Source organism: Apostichopus japonicus, chromosome 16 (assembly GCF_037975245.1).
Source record: "Apostichopus japonicus isolate 1M-3 chromosome 16, ASM3797524v1, whole genome shotgun sequence".
Taxonomy (NCBI): domain Eukaryota; kingdom Metazoa; phylum Echinodermata; class Holothuroidea; order Aspidochirotida; family Stichopodidae; genus Apostichopus; species Apostichopus japonicus.
Genome location: NC_092576.1, coordinates 3631641 through 3659099, shown reverse-complemented (window position 1 = coordinate 3659099; position 27459 = coordinate 3631641). Strand labels below are relative to the sequence as shown.

At 35.8% G+C, this 27459-nt stretch overlaps 2 protein-coding genes across 3 annotated transcripts; one reads left to right on the top strand and one right to left on the bottom strand.

Annotated features, from left to right (window-relative positions):
- Positions 1-224: 224 nt before the first annotated feature.
- On the bottom strand, positions 225-22419 carry LOC139983111 (uncharacterized). The gene is made up of 7 exons (XM_071996472.1): positions 22024-22419; positions 21090-21215; positions 19191-19285; positions 18754-18900; positions 18014-18202; positions 17212-17283; positions 225-365 (listed from the first exon to the last, which is right to left on the bottom strand). Exons 3-7 carry the CDS (start codon positions 19240-19242, stop codon positions 304-306), a joined length of 522 nt encoding a protein of 173 aa, XP_071852573.1. The 5' UTR covers positions 19243-19285; positions 21090-21215; positions 22024-22419; the 3' UTR covers positions 225-303.
- On the top strand, positions 3772-13972 carry LOC139983107 (uncharacterized). Of its 2 annotated transcripts, none has more exons than XM_071996467.1 (5): positions 3772-4231; positions 5049-5230; positions 7081-7162; positions 8775-8937; positions 11200-13972. In XM_071996467.1, the coding sequence occupies exons 1-5, from the start codon at positions 4051-4053 to the stop codon at positions 11327-11329; spliced, it is 738 nt and encodes a 245-aa protein (XP_071852568.1). In that variant the 5' UTR covers positions 3772-4050; the 3' UTR covers positions 11330-13972. The 2 variants fall into 2 exon arrangements, with proteins under 2 accessions (XP_071852568.1, XP_071852569.1); XM_071996468.1 differs by having other exon boundaries at positions 3774-4231; positions 5094-5230.
- Positions 22420-27459: the final 5040 nt, after the last annotated feature.

Here is a 27459-nt window from a genome sequence, read left to right as displayed (position 1 = left end):
GGTACTTAATTCGAATATGCAGTGGTTGAGGGAGTCACTCCACCCTGTGACGTCATCATACTGACGTCAGGGAATTCCCCGCCTGCGATGATTCATCCATATACACGATCGTACCAGACACTGCCTTGGGCTGAGTACAGGGAGTTGCCGTTTGAGATGGCAACTCCCTGTTACGGGTAAGACGAACTTTAGAAGACTAGCGTGAAGTGCACAGAACTGTCTGCTTTGTATGACCTGACGTGATGTGTCATCGGTATTTCTGTTCCATTGAATGCTTTACACTATAGACATACATATTTAGTTTCATCCCATCAAGTAGTTGACAAGAACATAGGCATGAACAAGAATTAGAACCCTACACGGATCTACAATATGAAAAACAGTTAACATTGTAACATATTTTTTAGTGTTTTGATATATTATCATATATTCGCGCCGATATGCATGTAACTGCCACAGAAGAAAATTTGTATTGTACTGAGGATACGACATTTACCTAGATCACGTTTTGAGCTTCGCAAACATATATACAACACCTGCTAAAGTTCATGAGAAATAAATACATTTGCTTTCAGCCTCGATCAGTCCATCAAACTATTTAATCAAGTTTAAGCATCAATTGACATAATTAGAGTAATTAAATAAACACAAACTTTCGTAAACTATATCAAAGATATAGCATTATCGCATATGAAGCAGTCTCGTGAATTTGTTTATCATATAGGCCTAGCATAGATATATGTTTCATGATTTAATCATAGCTATTGTGTGGGGTGTCGATGTTTGGACTGCTCTGCGATGTGATTAGATATTAGAAAAACCGGCGCAACTGTACGAGAACAATGATATATTGTATTTATACGTCGTGCAACTGTGTTGTACTCGAATTTGTGACATGTTGAAACTCTGTCAGTATGGGACATTTTCAAGATGTAGGTAACTTCAGTTAAAAGAGATGTTACATACAGTTACATGAGATGTTACATTCAGTTACATGAGATGTTACAATCAGTTACATGAGATGTTACATTCAGTTACATGAGATGTAACATGTACTTACATGAGATGTTACATTCAGTTACATGAGATGTTACATTCAGTTACATTCAGTTACATGAGATGTTACATTCAGTTACATGAGATGTTACATTCAGTTACATGAGATGTTACATGCAGTTACATGAGATGTTACAATTTACAGGCAAAATTGTCTATTATACGTAGCGTTTAGTCATTGATTTGCGATATGAATGTAAGGATGAAGCATATAGCCATGTACAAGATAAGCTGAATGACAAGATTTTCCTATTTATCACAAACAAAATTAGAATTCTCGACAAGCTATTTATAAGGGCTCATTAAGATAAGACATACACGTTAATCTTTTTTGACTATGTAGGCTATCTTAGAATTCTTGTTTTCCTTCTATGTCTAAACATCAACAAGAACCAACGAATTCTACAACGAATGAGTAACTTGCCTAGCCTTCATACAATGACTTTCATACTGCCCCTGGTTGAACAAATAAATTTGACAAGTCTATTCCCTCCAGTCGGTCCCTGCATTCTTTCGAAATCTCCTTTCGTTCTCATCATCTGGAAGCAGGATCCAGTACAACTGTTAGGTATTAGTTTGACTTGCAACAGAAAATGCCTATATATTTCGGCAAAACTTTCCACCGAAATGTTCCCAAACGTACTTTAAGCTGTATATGGACATACTCCAATAGGCTGGAACCTAATTATTAATCTTTAATATTTCACAACTTGTGTACCTCTGTTCAGACTCTACCAAATTTTAAAATTAATAAAAATAGAAAGGTTACGAAACAATTTCTTAAAAACCACAAAATTAGGGCCCCTTATAAAATCAATCATGTAGCGTGCACTGTTTGACATATTGGAGTTTACTACTAGCGCCATCGTTTTATCCTCTGAGCTCATAGTCTGCTGTGTATCACATTGGTACACTCAGATAGGCCCTGTAATCTCTGTGTGAATCAGCTGACTTACAATACAAGTTAATACGGAAACGTAACGGCTCATTTCATCCACAGTGGCTGCTTCGTTTGTAATTATCAAAATATCAGAATTCATCATTTGTGATACAACAATTATAGCACTGAGACATCAGTGTAATGATAATGCGGTGTTAACTTGACCTTCATCTATAGCTTCATGACACATTATCATTGATCAGTTGCTAACTTCAGACTACAAATACATCGGTAAATGTAATTCTTTGTATAAGCAACAATGTATTTTAAAACAAAATACTGCACGTTCATTGATATTTCATTTATCTAATAATTTGTATTTTTTAATTTCACCTACAATTGCCACCAGCAAAGAGCGAATAATTTACTTTCAAGCATGCCCACTGTTATAAAGTATCAGTAAATTAATTAATGGGGGAAATGTCGATGTAGTATTGACACGCCATTCTTTGCCGATATAACGTTGCTTCGTGTTTTATTATACAGGAAGACTTGATTAACAATACATGAATATTCATCGCTAATTAAAGTTCACTACCTGATCTGTAACATCTGTAACAGCAGGGTTTTGGGCGTCGTAGGGCGACGTGAATACCGAAGACAGCTGAATGATCTTTGAATTCGCCTACTTAATCTTGCTCGTATTGTAATTGTAGTAAAGATGGTATAATGACATGTTTCGGAAATAATTTAATCTTGGGTCAATGCACTTTTATTTGTTATCGTTTTTTCAATCGCGAGACTGTTAAATTTGCATTTTCATGGGAACATTTCTACTTAGAGTGGATCATATTCTCGTTTGAGATGTTCGGTGCTCGGTTTTGCACATAATAATGTGTCTATTTATCATGAAAAATGATAGGGATATTGCATTTTATATAAATGCACATGTGTTTAATACTCATAACTTAAAACTGTTGTTGGTTTTGCCATGTACTATTGAGGGTGAATGTGCTTATTATTATCTCAAGTACACACAGTGTCGGGAGATATAGTTAATTCAGCTGAAGGAGGAAAATATCTCGTACGAGACTATTAAATCCCTAAAGAAAAGGAATTATAGAATCACAGTCTCGATGTATAAGGACTGGGGGTGCATGAGAGTAGATCTGTTAAGTCCTTGGTTTCTCGTGCCCGGGAATGATAGAGTCACAGTCTCGATGTTTAGGAACTGGGGGTGCATGAGAGTAGATCTGTTAAGTCCTTGGTTTCTCGTGCCCAGGAATGATAGAGTCACAGTCTCGATGTTTAGGAACTGGGGGTGCATGAGAGTAGATCTGTTAAGTCCTTGGTTTCTCGTGCCCAGGAATGATGGAGTCACAGTCTCGATGTATAGGGACTGGGGGTGCATGAGAGTAGATCTGTTAAGTCCTTGGTTTCTCGTGCCCGGGAATGATAGAGTCACAGTCTCGATGTTTAGGGACTGGGGGTGCATGAGAGTAGATCTGTTAAGTCCTTGGTTTCTCGTGCCCAGGAATGATAGAGTCACAGTCTCGATGTATAGGGACTGGGGGTGCATGAGAGTAGATCTGTTAAGTCCTTGGTTTCTCGTGCCCGGGAATGATGGAGTCACAGTCTCGATGTATAGGGACTGGGGGTGCATGAGAGTAGATCTATTTAGTCCTTGGTTTCTCGTGCCCAGGAATGATAGAGTCACAGTCTCGATGTATAGGGACCGGGGGTGCATGAGAGTAGATCTGTTAAGTCCTTGGTTTCTCGTGCCCGGGAATGATGGAGTCACAGTCTCGATGTATAGGGACTGGGGGTGCATGAGAGTAGATCTGTTTAGTCCTTGGTTTCTCGTGCCCAGGAATGATAGAGTCACAGTCTCGATGTATAGGGACTGCACTGTAAAAAATAACGGCGACTTTTACAGTATTTTACTGTAGAATGTTACAGCAAAACGCTGTTCCCGACAATTACAATAAGCGCCTGTTAGTTCGACCATTTTTAGCGCGCGCTACTACTGTAACTTCGCGATCGTAACAGTAGAAACTGTATATTGCTTCATATGGCCGCTCCCGGCGTACAGATTAGCGCATGCCCATTGCAGTATGACCCTGTGCGCTTTTTCATTGGACTATCAAGTGAACAAGTATCGTCTGACACCTGTGTCACATTCTTCTCTAACAAGATGTGTAACGTCGATATCGGGAACTGTACTGTACATGGTACACGTTGATGTATTACACGATCCACAAGGGCTACTAGTAATACTTTTGCAAGCGAGAAGAGGTGAGAATTTAACAGCTTTCTGGAGTCGCTTTGTGTGTATGATTTGTTGCGAGAACTACTCAGATAGGCAATATTATTTACGTGAACATAAGACTATTCGTTTAAAGACTGCTTAAATCACCACAAGTCTAGGCCCAGCTTAATTGGTCGTAATGGCACTGTTGTTGAATCCCGTATGTCGGTAGCCTATCACCGTGTAGAACAGGTTAATCTAAAGGCCTAACCTAAGCATTAATGTAACGGTAACATAAAACATTCAGTATCAGTTATCAGTTTAGTTTAAAGCTAGCTAAGGCATAGTAGAAAAAAATCAGGAGTGGTAAAACAAAATCTACATTGCCAACGTTTTGGACGACATTTCAAGTGAGTTAGAGGTCGGTTACACCATGGAGCTATTATAGCTCCATGGTTACAATAATCAGTAGGCCTAAGCTAGGCCTACGTTTTCGTTAAGCCTACGCTACTCAATATAGGCGTAGCTAAACGTTAGTTGTGACCAACACTACCCAGGAATTAGTATGATGGTGGTCACCAACTTCGTGCATTTTAGTAAAAAAACTGACTGTTACTGTTAGGCTACTTCGCAATTCCTTTACCCAGGCAAATGCTCTCGGCGATGCAGAATGACTCCTAGGCCTAGGCTAGCTAGAACTTAGAAGTAGAAGAGGCCTAAGTAGACCTGTCAGTTTAAGTAGCCTAGGCCCTATACAGTACTACTGCTAGTACTAGGCTAGCCAGATGTTTCCCTGGGACCTCTGGCGATATTTGATAACCTCTCATTCAATTCTGTAAGCCACTCTGCTCCTCCAAACTCCAGGTTTTTCAAGCCCCCAACACGTCTTCTTTTTCACTCCCAAGAAAGAGCTGTTACCTACACTCGCTAGCATCAAGAGAGCTGAAGGAGTGCTTGGGAATGAAACACCTGATGATCCTGGACTGATCCTCATGGTCATGGATTATTTTTTCGAAAAACATGATGGGGTATTTTTAGTAATGGAGGTTAGTTGGCAATAATACACTTTAAAATTGTTTTAATGCTGTTCATTATACTAACCCATCTCTGCGCAATACTATGCTTCAATTAGCTTTGACACATGTGTTTAAAACTATCACAATATTACAAATGTCCTGAAGAAAGTAAAGAGCTCTTATCATGGCACAGTATGTTTAGCATTTAATCCAATTAATTGTTCAGATCCACAACACCTTCGTAATTGCTCAATAAAACCATGTGCCTATGGTAGATGAACATGTAATATTACTTCAAAGTAGTTTATGTCAGCAAATTTCTTTAAAGTGAATTGCAGGCTACCTAATCTTCTAATTTGCTAAAGCCGATGTATTACTGGTCAGTGTATTAAATAGATGGATATTAGCACCCTGTAAAATAGAATAGAAGAATACTGTGCATTGCCTTAACATTCAGTGCAATTTTGGCATTAAGCAACTGTTGATTGCTTGGCAGATTGCAGGAAAGGTTACACGACACAATACCAGCCAATCATAGGTAAGATCATAAATGTATGGACATTCTCTGTGAGGGTTATAGCTTTGATGTTAACAGCTGAACTTGCAATGGACCATCAAATTTCTGAACATTCTACCTGTACATGATAAAAGTAATGTTGCATTTTCACTAGGAATCTGTTACAGTTTCCAAAGATGCATGTTATTTACCAAAGGGTATACTTTAAATTTTATAAGTTTGTAAGTTTAAATCTTTAAGAACCCCTGCATGGGAAACTAATAACAGCAGGAATACTATTTACGTATAAAGTGAGAACTTCACAAAGGAATCTATGCAGTCATGACTGCTTGTGTGTGAATGTTCGAGCCGCCTTTGGTCATAAACACCATATCCCACCATGTACACCTTGCATCAAGTTCATACTTGGTAATTAGATGCCCCTTAGTAAATTCTCAGATGGCATTGCTTTTGGGGGGAGGTAATAGGTCACTCTGGGCCCGCAGTGGTCAAAATATGACAACCATGTAAATAAGCTTCCTCAAGAATAAAAGCTTCAGTGAAGATCGATGTGGTATTTCAGTGGTTTTAGTAGAGGTCAAAGGTCATTTGAGTTCAACTTATGTAAATATCTGAAAACCGTTTAAACATGTTATCTCACCTTGTACAGCTTTCATGAACTTCAAACTTGATAGGTAGATACCATTTAGTAAAATCTGGGCCAGTTTTGTTTTTTGGAGAGGTAAAAGGTTAAAAAAGGATTCCTAAAAACCTTTCAAATGAACTAACTCAAGTGTAAAGCTTCAGTGAATGTCAATTTTGGTATGTGCATCCCCTTAGTACTTGTCTTCAATTGTTTGTGGTGGAGGTCAAAGGTAATATGAGGTCAGCTGAAGTCACATTCTATAAACCTTGTAAACATGATATATCACCATCATACTTGGTACATATATGTCTTAGAAAGTACTTGGTTTATATTGTTTTTTGTTATAGGCCCATATACAAGAATTGTAACATTGACAGATCTTAATCTTAGCATGTGGATGCCTCCAAAGATCAAAATGTTAAAAATGTGATCAGGTTGTGTGATCAATGGGTGTCACTGCAGTTTACTATGTCTATAGGCACACTGGCCACTGTCTTTGCATATTAAAGAGCATTGAATTGTACATAGTTGATACCACTAATGGGGTTTCCAGATACATGTTGCAACTATTCCAATCACTTCATTATAATAAGGATCATTCAGAATTCTTTTCACATATGTGACCTACACTGTATGAAAAATTCCCCACACATTGATTTGAATTAATTGCTGTTAAACTTCTGAATGTCAAAGGAATGGTGGAGTTGATTTGTAAATGTGTTGACTTCAAATTTTCAGACTACAGCTACAAAGGCTGATGCTGAGGGGAAGCTTCAGTTGGTGCCCTCCACAGACTCCACACCTGTTTTAATATCTTGTGGTAAGTACATACAGTACCTACTTGCTTTATGTTACATTATTCTTTATGCTGAAAGTCCTCTTTTCCAGATTTAGCATAAGTATGTGTGTTTGTGTGTATGTATCAATGTCGACCTTGGTTACGACAGCAGATCCTATATTTGGCATGTGGCTTCCCCATTATATGTACAGGCACCTTATTGTTTGTTCTGGAGGTCAAAAGTAATGTGTGGTCAGCAAAGGTAAAAATTTGAAAACCTAAAAAAAATGACTTCTCCAGAACCAGAGGGTCAGGGGAGGTCATGTTTGCATGCTAGATTTGTCTATTAATGAGTAAACTATTTACACAATTTCGAAGCAATTCCTAGGTTTTTTAACTACATAGTGCTTGTAGCTAGGTTATGACTGAAGTGAATGCTCTTGAAGCAGGTGGCAATGATTAAGTTACAAGAAGAATATTTGGAATAACAGTTCAAGACAGCTTTAATACTCAAATTCTCACTATTATCATGGAGAGACTGGCGCTCAGGGTGAACCTTAATGGTCACATGCTTCTTGATATTTCAGTAAATAAAAGAAAAAACAAATGCACTGAGCATATTGTTTCACATTACTGTAGGTCAGGTTCTTAAAATGAGGAAATTCAGTGGTTCACTCCCAGCAAGGTCTCTCTTCACAGATAAGAAAGTTTTATCTGATTTGACTGGGGCTTTATTGACTGGGACACTATAGTGGCCCCAAAATGCTGGTTTTGCTTAAGTGGCAGAATGTGCGCTATGCTGCAGAAAGAAGAAAGGGACACTATACTGGCCAAAATGCTACATTGGCCTGGTTTTCTGAAATGTCACTGCTGCCAAATCAGTGCAGTGAATCTCTAGGGCCTTTTGTAACATACTTTGGCAAGAGGTCTCTGGGAGCCATGATTATCTGATTTCTTCAGAGCAAGTAACCACATGCAGGGTCTTCACTCTGGTTCATGCAGGTGAAAGCTCAATTGAGGTCCCCAGAGTTCAAAGGTTTTTTTTTTTACAAATGATAGCTTAATATTGTGAAGCTGAAAATATTCCAAATGTAGCTGAGTTGCTATTGTTTGCGTTTTGGTCCAAACTTGGTGTGTTAATTGCCAGTATAAAATGTGAATGCAGGACGAATGTTACCGAAGGCTGGACTGATTTCCTGCAAGCAATTCATGGGTCAAACCTGGTATAATAATACCCATGAAAGGACAAGTCAGAGTGAGGTCTTCTGTGTAGGGAAAGATATTTAATCCTACTTCCATACATCATTACAATGATTCATTTTGACTGGGGGCTACAGAAGTCCACTATTTTATTCTCCAAGTATGAACTTCTTGCTTGATGCTTAAAGGGACAGTACAGTAAACCTGAAAATGCTGCATGTGCTACAGTGGCCATAATGTTTCAAAATTTAAAAACACAGTTTCACAATTTTTAAAAACATGACTTGTATTTCACTCATTAATTTGCAAAATATTATTAAATATGCAAATCTGGTTACTAAGGCCTTTTCAAATACCAGAAAAACATATCTAATGCTTAGAGTTTTACTGGTGTTGTGACACTGACCTAATTACTTCTGATGCCAAATCTCCATATTTTTTTTTTTTATCCTAGGAGACATACTCCTTGCAGAACGATACATGCTGGCTATTGATGGGCAGGTGGTGAGCAACTGTGCTAGTTTCATCGGTGGACTTGCGATGCTGTTTGCATCATTTTACATTTTTGGAATACAGTATAGTGCAGGAACGGCTGCAACCATAGACTTCATACAGAGGTATTCTTTTTCCCTTTTGTAGTATATGTCCATGTTCAGATTATTATAAGACTGTCTCATGATGGGTATCTTAGACATCAAATGTGGTATGTGGATGAATTACATTAAGTACTTGTGGTCAGTAGGATTTTAATCTGCTACAGTATGTGGATGTACTGCTTTAAGTTCTATAGGCCTATGTTCTTCGTAGATGTCAAAAAGATATCAAAATGTGACAAATTTAAAGCACAGTATCTCAAAATCGACCAAGTTTGACAAACTTGTTTGAAGAGCCTCTACAGGCATCACCCAGGAAAGCTGCATGAATGAAAATTTTAAAACGACCAATTATAAAAGGCAGTGAACCATGTTTACATGACTACAAATCATCTAAAATTGCAAGTGCCTATAAAATCTACTCACTAAAAGTCTAAAACCTGATTCTAACATTTCTTGAATTAATACCAAAAGAGCATTAATTTGGCCCAAACAGTGGCAAAAAAACATGTGCTACACTTTTCGTATGAGAGAGAAAGCTAAGGGTAGCAAATTTTCTTGTTTTTGCATTTTGGCCTACTTTTTTTTCTACACTTGCACCTAATTTCTGCACTTTTGATTTCTTGCTAAAAGACAAAGGAATCTATGTGATGGTGTGTTCATGTGTATGTGACACTTCCTTGTAAACATGATAACTCAAAAAGTAAACATTGCTTGAAATTCTAATGTGGCAATATATGTGCATTGCTCTTAATGAGTACAAGAACCCTATTCTTTTTGGTTTCAATGATAATCGTTACCTTTGCATATGTGATGGCGTATGTGTGTGTGCGCATGTGTAAGTGCATTTGTGACGCCCAGCTTGTAAACACGATATCTTAAAAAGAAAGCATATCTCATATTTGGTGTGTAGGTGGACCACATTAAGTACAAGAATCCTATTACTTTTGGTGGAAATCAAAGGTCATTTGGGGTTACAAGGGGTCAAATTGTGGAAACTTGTAAACATATCTCAAGAAGCGTAGCTTGGATTGATCTCATATTTGGTATATAGGTGTACCACATTGGGTAGCCTTAGAACCATGTTGTCTCTGGTATTGATCAAAAGTAAGCTGAGGTCAACAGGGGTCAACTTTGAAAACACACAATATATTATGTGATGTATCATGCTGAGTACAAGAAAACTATAAGTGTCCATTTCCGTTATCAGCTGCCATTTCCAATATTGTTTCTCACATCTCAATGCCTTTTGCTGTACTATTTAGATTGAAGTTCATCCGGATATACCTACAGTATGTCACATTCATATAAGATTATGTATGTAACATCATCAAAACCACAATGCAGGTCAACAGGAGTCTGAAAATCTTGTAAACAGGATATCTAAAAAAGAGAAAGTTGGTTTAATTTTGTTTTTAGGTTGCTCTTAGGACTAAGTAGATGATCCTATTCTTTTTTATGGAGGTCAAAGGTCATTTGAGATCTACAGAGATCAAAGTCTGCAAAAGTTGTAAACACTGTATATTCAGAATTGAAAGTTGGTTAAGCTTCCCACATGATATGTAGGTTGCACTTGAAGAGTAGATGATCCCAATTGTTTTTTGTGAAGGTTAAATGTCATTTGAGGTCAGTCTTGAAAACCTTGTAAATATATCTTTAGAAGTACACCTTGGTTAAAAAAAGTGTAATGTAGATTGTCATTGGTGAGTACATGATCCCTACCTTACATCAGTGAGGTCAATCAACATTTAAGGTCAGCAGAGGTCAAAGTCTAAATACCTCTTAGTCAGGACAGCTCAAGAAATGGAAGTGTGTCGAATACGTCAACTAGATAGTATTTAGATTGCCCTAGGTGAGAAGATGATCCATACTGTTGTTCTGGAGACAAGATCAAATGGTGAATATCGCAAAATCTGGTTTCCAAAGTAAATGCTGCTTCACATTCTGGCAAGGGAATCATTTAACCAATTGGCATTCTGGTTGTTAATCTTCAAAATGAGGTCAACTATTGGTTGATTGCATAGAGCTGTGCAGCAAATTTCATAGGCCTCCTGGAGTTTCTTAGACAAAACTTTTTGACCTTATGAAACATTGTGTTAGGTGTGTAAGCTTTTGTTTCATCTCTTCACCAGTGCACTGCTCTCTTTGCTTGCAGAAGTGAGTCGGGAGTTTATACAGGGAATTAGAAGTTGGAACCATTCAAAGACAATAGAAGTTTGCACGGCTTGAATCAGTTTCTTGGTTTTTAAGTAGTTTGTTACTGTTACCTTTTACTGTTACTTTCAGATGTCTGTTCACCATCAACCCAGACAGAGGCCACAAGGCGCAAGCAGCGAAGAGTAGAAGGCATTCTATTAATCCAAAAGTCCTCCATTTCACCAATGCAGTGCAGGATTATAATACACACAGCTTCTAAGCAATGAACTTTAATTTCCAATTACTTAAAAGATTCGTTGTTTCGTGTTTGAACTTCATTCATTTGGATGTCAAAATGTTTTATTGTTCTATTGCCCCCTTTTTGCTTCAATATTCTGCTAAAGGTTTGATCCATTTTACACTATTGATGCTTTGGTATATGTACTGTAGAGAATGGTGTATTTGTACAGTGACATGTCAGAATGCTTCAGTGTATTGTTCAAATAAACTAAATTGTTCAAATAAACACAAAAATTATGATAATGTACTCATTTGAACCATCAGTTTACAGTAAAAACAGTTATGGTGCATTTTACAGTAAAAAGACTGGCAGCAATTCTGCCAACAAATGCCTGTTACATTTACGGGTTCATTTCAAATATTGTAAAATTGTTTACAGTACACTGTAAATAATAAACAGTAAACTGTAAATAATTTTATGGTAAAATGTAACTTTTACGGTTAAAAACTGTAAACAATTTTACAGTGATTGAAATAATTACCGTAAATTTAACAGGCATTTGTTGGCAGAATTGCTGCCAGTCTTTTTACCGTAAAATTTACGGTATTTTTTTTACAGTGTGGGGGTGCATGAGAGTAGATCTGTTAGGTCCTTGGCCTTCATATGTCCAGGCATTATCTTGAGTAATTTTTCTTAAGGAGTATATTACAGACTGACACATGCCGGTATGAATACACTTTTTAAGGAATCATGATACTGAGTATGTATAAAGTTGTTATGTAAACAGTTAATATTATGTATAAGTTATATGTTTTCTTAGTTTAGCTTTAACTACGATAATGTAATGACATTTGCGTAACGGATATTAATTTACGTCCTGTCTGACGGTATTCTACAGTGAAAACGACATGTTTTAATTGTACACAATATGCAGAGAGAATTACTTGTCATGTTAATTCTAAAGTAAACTTTGCAGACCATACGGTATATGTTTAAATTATATCAGAAGATATACTAACGAACATCTGGGTTATCATTTTATATTATCTGATTCTAGCTGATGCATCTGTTTTATTTTATAAGATAATATAACTTTGTTGACATAAATTTAAAAGCTGTTTATAGGAAACCAAATGTCTGAATGCTATTCAATATCATTTGTCATATTACTTTTAATAAACATTGTCATATTGTTTGTGTACTTTCTATTCAAACGTCAGATTACATTCAATTGATGCGCTTTAACATTTGTTTTTACTCTTAGAGTTTATTTAGCAGATGGTTAGTTTGCATGACAATCACTGGCAATCGTAAACCTTACCAAGTTTAACTGTCAGACAACTGCCTTGGCAATTTAAACGTAATAATACATATGCATACAATAAATTAACTGTAACAGGTGTCCGTATTGGTTTTAGTTCTGATAGACTATGTGGAGTATTATCATATCTTTGTATATGCATGGTTGAAGATCAAAAGATTATACCATATGTTCTATTAGGTTTGTATAGGATTAACAATTCTTAATAATAGGGTTTCTTTATAGTTAATCATGATTACCAACGAAAAAGAGGAGTACGAATCAATTTGAAGTATTAGAGTATTCCATAGATTATTCAATAGGCTAATTACATAGTTAATCATTGTAAGCTATAGATTTATAGAAAATATATTTATTGCCAAAATTGGCAGTTGCTTATAAGCGCTACTTCTTCAAAATTAGAAATTGTGTTCACAAATAGATTGAACTAAAGTCAACCTCCTAATTGGTGAAACTCTACTTTATTGTTGATTATCTTGGAATCGAGTCAGCAAGATGACCATTGGAGTTTTATTGACGAGAGCGAGTATCATCGCGTGGGTTCCATGGACCCAATAAGACCCATGGACTATATGGCCCATGGTGGGGTCCAGGGGCTGAAAATGAAACACTATGGACACAGAGAATTAGCTTAAAGGTCCCCAAGAGTTGAGAAGATATGATCATTTTGAACTCTGGATGATCCGGGTGAAACTGTTTCTAAGGCAGCAAGGGGTGCTTTCAAGTTGACAGTTGTTTACAATTATGGACAGCCCAACTGAACTGTATACAGGGAGTTACTCGAATTTTTACAAAAGTTCGCGGAAGTACTACCTATAATTGCAAACAGTATGTTGTTCTAATTCTAATATGAACATATAGGCCTTATTATGTATATTTCGAGTTAGTGGAAAGTTTTTGCCCAAGGTTCGACCAATCAACAACTCTACGAGTTTAACGTTTGTATCCTAATATACCAGTTCGAATAATAACACGCGCAAATGGGGATGTAAAAGGTCACGGTGTGACCCTGGGATATAAACGAAGCGAGTCGCATAGCAGATCACGCAATCAGTAAACAGTGGTATTGCGACCATATCTAAAAGCTTCACAATAATCAATGCGTTAACATTGCAAAATGTTTTTCCTTCATCAACAGGTTCGTTCTATTTGTTAATATTTTTCATGGTTTGTCTTTAGTGAGATGTTTAAGGGAGGTGTGTTAGCCAGTCAGGTGTTACATCTATACCTTCTAAATATTCAGGGAAGTGGATTTTAAATTCTTATACTTTTCTTGCATTTTATGTGAAGAAAACTGTTTCAATAACGTGACCTGAATTAACCATAGGTCATGTCAAAAAACAAAGTAAACAAAGATATTTGTAACATATGATATGAATCTACTGTTCTATCGGTGATATCAAGATGAAAACTAATCTGGAGGAGGAGTCATATTTGTTTTCAAATATTAAGGGCAAAGTATATAGTTGCACTGCAGAATGGTAACAACATCCCTTACCTAACACGAATATATTCGATAAGTATTCGATAAGTATTCAAGGATTTCCTAAGTATTCAGAAAATCTACCATATAACACACAGTACAAAATAAGTATTCGAATACTAATACGAATAACTATAAGCCTTCGTCAGAGCCGAATTATGTAAATGAGTTAAGTATTCGAATACCTGTTAGGTATTCAAATAGGTATTCGAATAGCTTTTGGAATAGCTATTTGAATACTTAGCTCATTTACATATAAGTATTCGCTCATTTAAATAATTCGGCTCTGACGAATACTTATAGTTATTCGAATACTTATTCGCTAGTATTCGAATACTTGTATGCTAATTAGTTATGTTATGAAGCCTTAACAGGTTTCTGAATACTTACTTGAATACTTATTGAATACTTGTATGCTAATTAGTTCCAAGTAAGGAGAGTTAGGAATTTGGCCAGCTTGTTGTCCTAGCTTCTTGATTAAATCTGCTATTAAAAGTTGAATAACATTCACAAGGAATAAATATCTATTTGATATGGAGTATTAAGCACAGAATACTAAAACAGTAGGCCTTATGAATATGATCGATGAAAATTTGGAAACGCTTCAGCTTTTAAATCCTCCGTGGTATATTTCAAATATTTTTGCGCTGTTCAAAGTGTAAGGGTGTTAGCCACTGAAAATAAATGTTTGTTCTTGATCAGAGAACTCTGGGTTTGGTGGGAAGACCAAACACAGAGCAGATACATCAAAACTGGAAAACTCAACCGGATTGGATCAAAAGAAATTATAATTATGAATAACAAACAATATTCAGCTGATCTGGGCCCAGTCAAAGAATTAAATAAAATAACTTACAGTCTTGAGGTCACACCCAAATGTTAAAGTAAATACACTTAATTTAAATGTCTGTTCTGGTGAGTTGGCCTGCTGGTTACATCAAGTATCCTACGACATATCTTCCACGACATCAGATATTCCACAACATCAGAAATAGTTGAACACAATAAATGGTATTATGAATGTCCGATCCCAACAAAGTATTATCCTTCAATTTATAAGCAATGGTGTCGCAGGGTATCCTTCAGTAAAATAATGTCAATATCCTCTGTAGTAAAATAATGTCCTTTATAAGAAATGGTGTCGCGGAATATACTTTATTGTAAAATAATATCCTTTATAATAAAATAGTGTCCCAGACTGTCAGTTGAATATCACAACTTCCATAAAATGATAAGGACTACAGTAACTTGAACTATGTAAATTAAGGTTTAAAACAAACTATCCAGCCATTAAAACTATCTTTCTCTTCTTTTGCAACTGCCTTGCTCAGATACTTATAGCCAACTGCCTAACTCCTTATACCCCTCACAAAACTCCCTTTGTTACTAAAATATACACACACAGACCCCATTTCCTGTGAGAGCTAATTTCCAGGAAGAACAAGATAGTTGCCTAGCAACCTAGAAGAGGTAGAAGTGTAGAGGTTTTAATCCACAAGACAACATACAATATACTGTACAAATGTATAGCCCCTCTGTTCAGTGCTCACTGCACCTAATAAACAAGTAAAACTATGGTACAAAACAAAACTTATGTAAGAGCTGACCATCTTACAAAAGGAAATAAGTATTCGAATAGGCATTCAATGAAATAGGTGTTCGAATACTTATTGGAATAGCTATATTTAGCATTCTCTAAGCATTCGAAGGAAAGAAGTATTCGAATACCTATTGGAATAGTTATTTTAAGTATTCAATTAGTTATTCTAAAGTCTGAATGCTTAAATTTTTGAAATACCAACTATATAGCTATTCGAATACTTAGCGAATACTTAGCGAATACTTAATAGTTATTCGTGTTGGGTAAGGGATTATAAGGAGAGCTGAAACAGCTGTTGTAGCGAAACTAGTACAATCAGGGAGTTTAAAGGGAAGGAGGGTGGGGGGGGGGTGTAATTTTGTCACATGTTTGATAAAATTTGGTGCTTTAAATCATCTTTGTTTGAGTTAATGGACAAAGTGATTCATTTCACTTATATTCTTTAGAAAAGAAAAGAGAAAATATACACGGAATGATTAAGAAGAAGAGATTACAAAGTACATTTCAAAGACTTGCATTTTACATAAATTGTTACTTTGCAGTGGTCTGAACAAATCATGTATTATTTGTAAATATTGTTTTGATATCTCTCTATCAAGAGAATAGATTTACTCATTTACAATTATTAGATTTCTAAAAATTATCGAATTATTAACCGTTTGGTCAAATCAGCAGAAGTATATTTATCTCAATAATTGAGTGCAATGTTTATTGGAATCCCTTGAACTTTTCACCTAAATTTCATTATCCCATATCAGAAAAGGTAGACCATTACGATCAAGCAAGGTACAATCAAATCGTAACAAATTCTATGCAAAATGCATTTCTGAGGGAATGGCTACATAATTGTCTATTTATGTTTCTTAACATTTAAGAATACATATTAAAAAGTTTCTTTCTCAGCTCAAATGTCCAGCTTTCTACCACGAGAGCCAATTAAAATGCCAGAGGAAGGGAAACTGCTATGGCACATTTTCAAATGGATGGGCCCCTGTTGTTTCTTTTTGTTTCACATGAAGATTCCGATTACGAGGCACGGGACAATGGCGACAATAAAACCTACAATTATGCAAATCACACAAGTACCCCTACATGTAAAGACAATAGACGACGAAAATGATACTTAAAGTATTAACACAATTTATTGATTAAAGTAGAAATGTGAAAATATTCTCTGAAAGCAATTTCGGTATACCGTAAGTCAAACATATGCATTGTAAATTATCAGGTGATTTCTCCACTCTGCACCCACACCCCTTCCTTCCCTCCGCCCAGCCCACCACTACCAAAATGGTCATAATAATGATCATCATCATGATGATTGTGATGTTTGTTCACATGTCAATCATCACCGAAATCGGGATTTGGAAAATGTTAATGAGCTAAATCGATGATATGACATTAACAGGAACACCCATGCATAAATATAACAATGAAAGACAATCAGAAATGGGGAAGTCGTATATTTTGTTGTTGTGCTTGATAAAGATTATTGAATTGCAATGACTATTTGTTACCTGATGTATTGGGTTGTGATGAAGTTGTACTGCTCTCAGACGGTGCATTGGTTGGTTCCTCTATGTTGTGAACTGAAAATTGAAAAAAAAGATTACATGCATATTCATAGTTCTTGCTTACAAATACACATGTTAATTGCCTTTATGCTCACACACAGGAAATATTCTTATTGTGAAAGCAGATATATGAAGTGTATGTATTCTCTTGTTCACGGAAATGCATTTTAGTTCCGATTTATCTCTGAGTTTTTACCTAACCGGGAATTAGCTGTACAACTTCCCATCAAACTTACAATATCCTTCTAAACTTGTCCAAACGCAGTACATCGAAATAATTATTTGGCGATCTACTTTATGAAACTCCACTATCTTGGTTTCCACATGTCAGATGATAAATGTGTTACCTGGGTTTTTATGCACAGAATGCCAAGCGGCAATGGAAACTGTATAACATATAATAACACAGCAGTCCATAAATGTAACAGCCTGATTTAACACATGTCAGAATGACTAAACCATAGATATAGTAGTTTCTCGGCCTTTTGGCTGAGATCATGTGTAGTATCTGTTCCCTTTCGAGGGGAATGGTGATGCACACCAGACGATGATCACACAGTCACAGTCCTGATGCAAGGGACTGGGGTTGAGAGCGGATCAGTGGTACGGTAGTTTGGTTTTCGTGCCCAGGTTCTTTTCTGGGCGACTTTTTCGTAAAAAGTATCGTATTTTCTTAAAAGCCTTAGCTTTTTTTGGTGGATATTGCTGAGATGCATCCAAGTCAGATAGGTAAATAAAAGCCCACCTGAGATGTTGAAGTTATCTGTGTATTGGTCATATGTTCCCCCGGCACAGTCAATGTACACCAGTTGGTAGTTTGCGCTATCATTCATAGTAATGTTGTTAAAAACCAGTACACCTGTATTGGTGATGTGTAACGTTCCATCCTTATCTCTTGGTCCAATGATTTGACCGGTAGGATTTCCACATTTATCTGCAAGATACAATATTTACTCAGACATTAGTTCAGTTCAGTTGATACATTTCGCATATACATACGCATACAAAAACAGTGCATTAATGGTATGGATACTAGAAAAAACATAAAATGCTTATCAAAGGTAGTAACCCTAAAGACAAAGAAAGAAAATAACAGAACAAAGTAAGAAAGAAAATCAAAATGTACAAAACAAAATTGGCAATAACATCAATCATGGTACTTGGAAGTTAGATAACTCTTTAGTTGATACCTCAATGAAACACATGATTTCGAAAAGTTAACATCTTTTGCATGATGGCATCACTGTGATTACAGAAACGTATATTACAAATTAATGTGTAATTTGATGTGAAAAGAAAACAAATGTGTGTGTGATGTCTGTAGTATGTTTGTGTGTGAAAGTGGACAGTACTGCAACTATCATCCTCATTGCCTCGTTATATATTCCTCTAATCACGTGAATAATTCAGTAATTATATAATTTTGATATATTTCAATAATTTATAACACTTGAAGGTACTCTTTCATACAATGTAATACCATACCTTTCTGGTAACGTATTAAGTCATTACTCTCACTCCGGTACACGACGGATGTCCAATTATGGTTTAGCAATGAACACTCAACTTCAAATGTCGTAAAGAGTGTAGCTTCTTGAGTTTCATTACAGATAGAAGACGCACAACAAATATCTGAAATGAACACAGTTCTTTCCTTTTCATTTATTTATTTCCAGTATAAATATACATATTTATAAACAGGACATCAAACGTGAGAACCTAATAAGAAAATATTATTTTAAATTGTTAGTGTACAAAACAAAATCCCCAAAAATTACTGGTTAATAAATGAAAACATGAAGCAACAAATAACTGAGGTGCAAAAAGGCAGGAATTGTCCACCCCTTCTAGCCCCCCTCCCCCCAATAAAAGATGAAAAATAATCAAGGGAAAATGAAAAAAAATCGACAGGCCTCACTTACTGGTGAAAACAATAATAAGAGTGACCAAGAGGCGTAACCCTCTCAGCTTCATATCGATTCGATGAAACACAAAATGGTGTCAGCTAGAATAACATCTGTAAAGAGATTACAAAGTATCGTATGACGTATTAATGTGAAAGGCAATGATTTCGTCCATTAATTTCGGTAGAAGAACAAACATTAAAGAAATAGAAACCTCACTGACAATGAGAATATTTCTAAATGATATTATATATATTAATTCTTCTTTCTTATAGCGAGATATTTTTACTCGGATTAACTTTGCTTTTGCACCGAGAAAATCGCATAACTGGACGAACTGAAGCATAGAGATAAAAACTTAATGAGTTCATGGAACCTCATCTTAGTTCAAATTACGGATTTTGTTCAATAAGATCGATATATTTGAAAGTAAAATTTACCACCTAGTTGGCGCTTTTAGTTAGAAGTAGAATGGGGCTACAGACGCCACTCACCTACGTGGCTTTGCATTATATTTGGGGGAAGGGATGCAGGAAGCGAAATGTCAGTAGAAGTATGTTAGTTTATCTTTAATGTTTTATTCATTCACACTTATAACAAGCTTTAACCTGGCTGTTTTGGGGCTGCCAATTCCTGAATATGAACACATATACCCAATATGACCATTACCCCCCCCCCGTTTTCATAAATGACTTTTGACCTCCACCAAAATCAATAGGCTTCTTTTACTTAATGTTATATACTTTGTCATGTTCTTGCAACTGACGTGCTTAGATGCTCCTTTGTATTCTTTGAAACCTTGTCTAATTTCATCAGACTGAGTTCTTTTATCAACTGATTAATTAATTGACCACTGATTTTTAAAACTAGATAGAGTACATCTGGGGCAACATGTGAGATAGATATACCATCAAACAAGGGAGGTAACACACACGAACAGTTTTTGTTTTTTAAAGTTTGTCCATACTCTTTTGTTCTTTTCAATACCCTGACCCACTTCCCAACATCATCCATGGACAACAGCTTAGAAGTGTCAGATCTTGTGAAGACGGGCATACACACAAAACACAACTATACGTAGACTAACTTCATGTAATTCCCATTGCGAACCTCATATTACCGGTTAAATAGAAGTTGACATAATAAACTCCCACCCCTCCCATAGGTAATAGAAGGCATTAATCTCAGAAATAATAGGTTTCAGAGCTTCTTTCAACGATGTAGACTTTACAATTTGAATAGGTTTATATTATTTATCAAGAGTGTTTAGGCAGAGTTGTTTCTGAAACGATGGATACAAAATTGTAAATTTCCTAAATCGTATTCTATTCTGTATTTCATGGCTCGTTCATTTGGGCATACTTTACCCACTTTCAGAACTGTTCAAGAGGATTATCTTATATCAAAGTTATTCACTAGAGTCCTTAATGTGGAACTGGTAGCGATCCACAGATAGGTCAGGAATGAAATGGATACCGATTTTTTAACGTTACAAAACGTAAGAAGGATGTAGTTGGATATTGTCGTCTTTTTGTAAATAAAGTTACAGTCAGACGTACCACAGTTTTCTATCTAAGTGCATTGAATATACCAAATACCACGTAGGCTAAATAGATCGCTAAGGAGTCTCAAAGTGAAACACAGATTAAATATTTGTTTTTTACTCTTTGACCTTTGATTGTAAATCAAAGTTTCTCAAACAGAGATATCTTATACAATCAACGATTCGTAAACATTGATTTATTTAGCAAAACGCCATATGCATATAATAATACAAAGAACAGATCAGTCAAGATAAATAATTAAACAACGACGTATAACAGGCTTGCAGAAAATGATGATGTCATTCAATGAAAACTGATGTAACCTTTTCAGAAAATTGCCTTACTATTATTATGTTCACACGACTATACTTACTAATTTCCCCAAAATATGACTTTCTTCTATAGAAATTTCTTCTATAGGATTCCTTCTATAGAAGTACCGCTTGCTTGCCTTGTCAATCTCGTTGCGTCCCCTTGACGTTTTCTATCGTTTATCTATCTAAATAAAATGAAAAGAATTACGGAATAGGAATGAATGATACGTCAATTTCATGAAACCAATACTACTGCAAATTGCAAATTGTGCATTGAAAATTGCGTGTTGTATTGCTACTGTACTATTACTATAGTATATATTATATAGCCTATAAACTAGGCCTATACATATAGTACATAAGTATAGTACAAACTTGAAGTGAGACCAAGACAACGTACTCCGTCATGATCTATATGAATGAAATACAAACCATTTGATCAAACTTCAATAAGTGATGACATATATAAAAACACATCAACTAGATTTATCTAAAAGCTGCCATATCAAAGAAAATTGGTTTTTATTCACTGTCAATCTTTACGTTGATAGAATATACTTGCACATCTGAGCTGTAGCAAAGGCTACAGGAGACAATCATTAGAGTAAAGATGATAGTGAATATGTAAAGAATACTATACATACCAATAGTAAGCGATACGATAAAACGCGATTAAGCTCACGAGATTAGAAGCACATGTGTTCACTGGAAGCTACAAATATTCCCATAATATCAACAATTAACACTTTAAGACTTAATGAACTAACAACTAAGAACAAATAAATGATAGAACCTGCTTCTCGCAAAAGATGAAGCCCACATGGTAAATATGACAACTTCCCATGATATTATTTATTGATGTTTGACCGCATGAGCTAAAAGTTACACGGATTTGGTGAGTATCATAAAACGTCTATGCTGCTAAACTAGTTTGGCGATGTGAACAAGGGGATAAAAACAAAAAAGTTAGTACTAAAATAATAATTTACTTACCCACTTTCAGAAAAGTTCAAGAGGAGTATCTTATATCAAAATTTATTAAAATGAACGTCCTTATGGGGAACTGGTCGCGATCCACAGATATGTCGGGAATGAAATGTATTACCGGCTTTGTAACGTTACACAACGTAAGAAGGATGTTGTAGGATATTTTCGTCTTTTTGTAAATAAAGTTACAGACAATGGTTACAGACGTACCGCAGTTTTCTAAGTGCATTGGCTATATTATATACCACGTAAACTAAATAGATCGCTAAGGAGTCTCCCCAAAGTCAAACAAGGTTTAAACATTTGTTGTACCATACTTAACTCTTTGACCTTATTTGATTGTAAATCAAAGTTTCTCAAACAGAAATATCTTATACAATCAACGATTTGTAAACATTTATTTAGTTAGCAATACGTCATTGCCAGATAATAATACAGAGACATGCAGTCAAGAGTATATGTATATATATATATATATATATATATATATATATATATATATATACGCTATAACGCGTGAAACTCCGAGTTACAACTACTAGTGTTCCACTAGTCTCATCTAGTATCAACATATATATATATATATATATATATATATATATATATATATATATATATATATATATATATATATATATATATATATATATATATATATATATATATATATATATATATATATATATATATATATATAGTACACAGAACAATGCTGTCAAGATAAATATATACTAATACAGAGAACAGTGCAAACAAGATAAATAAATGAAATTACGCCTTATAACAGGTTTTATGGAAACCTTTAGCTAGTTAAAACCAGCAAGAATTTAGCGGAAATATGGCTTTATGATACCTTCTTAGTAGCCTATCCCAAAGCATAGTGCTTCACGATAATGGTCTCAAATAAGTATTTAACTGAAGTTTTGACAAAACTTTGATATTTATCATGAATTATTATCATATGCGTCACAACGTTTGTTTGGTTATAACGCTGTAGTTACGAGTAACGCAGTTCACATAAACAACATTGTATGTTTTGATATAACATAAGTTAGCACAATCATGTAAGCTGATTCCCTGTTGATAGGAACATTAATTCGGTACATTGACATGTCTTAACCGTTATATAGTTTATTATATAATTATCATCCAGTTGTTATGAGGATTAATTTTCGTGGCCATGATTTTCAAATAGACCTTTTCAAACATGTAAAGTTGGTGAGTTTTGACAATGTTTGTCTTGGACTAAGGCTGTTCCTCCACCCCCCCCCCCTGCCATCAGAAACCCATATCGGGACTCTGATTAGCAAATTAAAGAAGGAATGTAAAATTATACTTCTTTAACGTATGAAGCGATGCAGAAAATATGACAATTATCTGACTTTAGTTTTCCATGTATTAGGAATCAATCTTTAAATAAACAACACAGAAATATTTTGAAAGATTATAATTTCTTTCTTGCTGTGTTTATGGCTCATGCTAATTGCGGGATCTCTAGGTTCTTTTCCACCGACTTGAAACAACCTGACACATATTTTGATTATTCCACACAGCACAACACATTCGGCCACTATAAACAGTGAAAAAACTGGCGCACCGTTTGGTTAAAACGGGCTGGCGAGAATTCTGTCTGCCTGTTCATTATTATTTTTATTTTCTACAATAGGCCTATGGACGTTACCTTCTCAGTTTGTTAACTTAATTTTGTGCATACTAAGTTCACGCACTCAACTTACTCGACCATGCATCTACTACCCCCCCCCTTCTTCCCTCCCCACGACTGCCCTCTAAATTCATGTCGAGTAGACCAATATTTCGTGACTGAGATGTATTACATTTCGGTAAATGACCCTTTGCACTATAGTTGCCCCCGTGACAATGGAAGCTGAATACAGTGATTCAGGCCTAATTATTAATAGCTATCCAGACGGTCGGGGCCGGGCGATTCTAAACGCGTGCACCAACACCATGGCACTCTGTTCGCCCGCTGGCGAACTGCACATACTACATCTAAGGTCTACAACCCAAATAAGCCTTCAAATAAAAATGAAAAGGTTCAAACTTACCATTTTCTGTCCTGCTATACAGCTATACAACAGAATACGTACGAACGTGTTGTCGGCCTATCACTCAGACACTGTGTATGCATATTGTGTGTGTCAGATGGAAAACGTGCATAGCCATATGAGCCATGTTGGACATCGTAGGCGGTACTAAACCATCATTCATGTACAGAAACCACAAAATTCCTGTCGACTGACTGAACTCGAGATCTTTAAGAATTTGACATACGATTTTGACATATAAGTTGTAACAAATTATGACGCGTAAGAGACTATTAAATCCCTAAAGAAAAGGAATTATAGAACCACAGTCTCGATGTATAGAGACTGGGGGTACATGAGACATAGGCGTAGGAGCCCATTTTGATTTGAGGGGGGGGGGTTGTAACGACTTGCCCGAAAAATATTACCATTTTTTTTCGCGAGCTCCGCGAGCGTGAAACATATTAAGGTGCATATCATATTGGCATGCAACGGTTATTACATCGCATACAAATAACATACAATTATTTGTCGTGTTATTACCCTTCCAAATTGGTTATAATTATTGGGGAAGACGTTACAATAATGATGATAATAATCATATCAGTTTAACCATTGAAAAACACAACATTCCAAATTATTTTTCTTTCATTAGGTGCCCGAAAAATTCTCAGCATATTGCCCAAATTTTCACAAAAAATTTGGTTGGGGGAGTGGGGGGCTTCAGCCCCACAGCCCCGCCTCCTACGCCTATGAGAGTGGATCAGTTAAGTCCTTGGTTCTTGTGTCCAGGCTCTATCTTGGGTAATGTACCTGAAATAGCATTACATACCGACACGTGCCGGTATATGAGTACACTTTTTAAGGATTCATGATATTGAGTATGTATAAAGTTGTTATGTAAAAGTTATTATTATGCTATATGTATAGGTTATGTGTCCTGATTTTAGCTTTAATTATGTAAATGTAATGACATTTACGTAACGGATATTAATTTACGTCCTGTATGGCGTTATTCTACCGTGAAAACGACATGTTTTAATTGTACACAATATACCGAGTGGAATACTTGGCATGTTAATTCTAAAGTAAACTACGTAGACCATAGATGTTTAAATTATATCAGAAGGTAAACTAACGAACATCTGGGATATCAATATATACTATCTGATGTTTAGCTAATGCATCTGTTCTATTTTATAAGATAATATAACTTTGTTGACATAAATTTAAAGCTGTTTATAGCAAACCAAATGTTTGAATGCTGTTCAATATTATTTGTCATATTACTTTTAATAAACGTTGTCATATTATTTGTGTACTTTCTATTCAAACGTCAGATTACATTCAATTGATGCGCTTTAACATTTGTTTTTACTCTTAGAGTTTATTTAGCAGATGGTTAGTTTGAATGACAATAACTGGCAATCGTGAACCTTACCAAGTGTAACTGTCAGACAACTGCCTTGGCAATTTAAACGTAATAATACATATGCATACAATAAATTAACTGTAACAGGCGTCCTTATTGTTTTAAGTTCTGATAGACTATGTGGAGGATTATCATATCTTTGTATATGCATGGTTGAAGATCAAAAGAATACAAAATATGTTCTATTAGGTTTGTAGGAGTAACAATTCTTAATAATAGGGTTTCATTATAGTTAATCATGATTACCAACGAAATAGAGGATAGTAAGAATCAATTTGAAGTATAAGAGGATTCCATAGATTATTATATAGGATAATTACATAGTTAATTATTATAAGCTATAGAGTTATAGAAAATACATTTATTGCCAAAATTGGCCGTTGCTTATAAGCGCTTCTTCTTTAAAATTAGAAACTGTGTTCACAAATAGATTGCTCTAAAGTCAACCTCCTAATTGGTGAAACTCTTCTTTATTGTTGATTATCTTGGAATCGAGTCAGCAAGATGACCATTGGAGTTTAATTGAAGAGAGCGAGTATCATCGCGTGGGTTCCATGGGCCCAATAAGACCCATGGACTATAGGGCCCATGTTGGGGTCCAGGGGCTGAAAATGAGACAATATGAACACAGAAAATTAGCTTCAAGTGCTCCAAGAGTTGAGAAGATATGATCATTTTGAACTCTGGATGATCCTGGTTAATCTGTTTCTAAGGCAGCAAAGGGTGCTTTCAAGTGGACAGATGTTTACAATTATGCATACAGCCCAACTATATAGTGTAGGAAGTTACTCGAATTTATACAAAAGTTCGCGGAAGTACTTCCTATAATTGCAAACAGTATGTTGTTCTAATTCTAAAATGAACATATAGGCCTAGTTATATAGATATCGAGTATGTGGAAAGTTTTTGCCGAAGGCTCGACAAATTAACAACTCTACGAGTTTAACATTTATATCCGAATATACCAGTTCGATTAATCACACGCGCAAATGGAGATGTCAAAGGTCACGTTGTGACCCTTGGATATAAACGAAGCGAGTTGCATAGCAGAGCACATAATCAGTAAACAGTGGTATAACGACCATATCTTAAAGCTTCACAATAATGAATGCGCATTGCTAAATGTTTTTCCTTCATCAACAGGTTCTTTCTATTTGTTAATATTTTTCATGGTTTGTCTTTTGTTTAAGGGAGGTGTGTTAGCCAATCAGTTACATCTATACCTCCTAAATATTTAGGGGTAGCAGGGGCGTCGGAAGCTATTTTGAATTGGTACGGCAGATCAGAGTGTGGCCATCTATCATAATTATCGGAGGACGTTTGTTAGGTCAAACTACGCTACGCGCTACCATGGTTGGCGCGTAGCGTAATGGAGAAAATTTTGAAAAAATGCCTCCCAGATTGCAGGAAATGGCATTTCCCGAGCTTGAAAACAAGACCCCTGCCATGCCAGAGTAGTCATATTTAGCCCACTTGCCGTCATCATTATTAAAAATTATTGAAAAATATACCTCCCAGATTATTTTTTGCCATGTTTTGTTTCTTAGTCCTACTTTTTTGTTGTTGGCGCCGTGAAGATTGGTCCGGCTTTCGCCGGACCAGCCGTACCGGCTCCTACGCCCCTGGGTAGTGGATTTTAAATTTTGATTCTTTCCTTGCATTTTATGAGCTCAAAGAACTGTTTCAATGATGTACCCTGAATTAACCCTAGGTCATGTCAAAAACCAAAGTAAACACAGTTATTTGTAATATGATAATGAATCTACTGTTCTATCGGTGATATAAAGATGGAAACAAACCCGGAGAAGGAGAGGGGTCCCTTTTTTTTGAAATATTAAGGGCCAAATAGAGGGTTGCACTGCAGAATGGTATACTTAATTTATAGGAGAGCTGAAACAGCTGTTGTAGCGAAATACGTACAATGATGGAAGGTAAAGGGAAAGAGGGGGTGGAGGGGGGGGGGTG

Coding starts and splice junctions, on each gene's coding strand:
- LOC139983107 (XM_071996467.1), top strand. CDS start 4,051: ATGACCCTGTGCGCTTTTTCATTGGACTATCAAGTGAACAAGTATCGT. Junction 5,231..7,080: donor GGGTATTTTTAGTAATGGAG/GTTAGTTGGCAA, acceptor TCAAATTTTCAG/ACTACAGCTACAAAGGCTGA. Junction 8,938..11,199: donor ACCATAGACTTCATACAGAG/GTATTCTTTTTC, acceptor TGTTACTTTCAG/ATGTCTGTTCACCATCAACC.
- LOC139983111 (XM_071996472.1), bottom strand. CDS start 19,242: ATGAAGCTGAGAGGGTTACGCCTCTTGGTCACTCTTATTATTGTTTTC. Junction 18,901..19,190: donor TCTTATTATTGTTTTCACCA/GTAAGTGAGGCC, acceptor TGTTCATTTCAG/ATATTTGTTGTGCGTCTTCT. Junction 17,284..18,013: donor AGATAACTTCAACATCTCAG/GTGGGCTTTTAT, acceptor TTCAATTTTCAG/TTCACAACATAGAGGAACCA.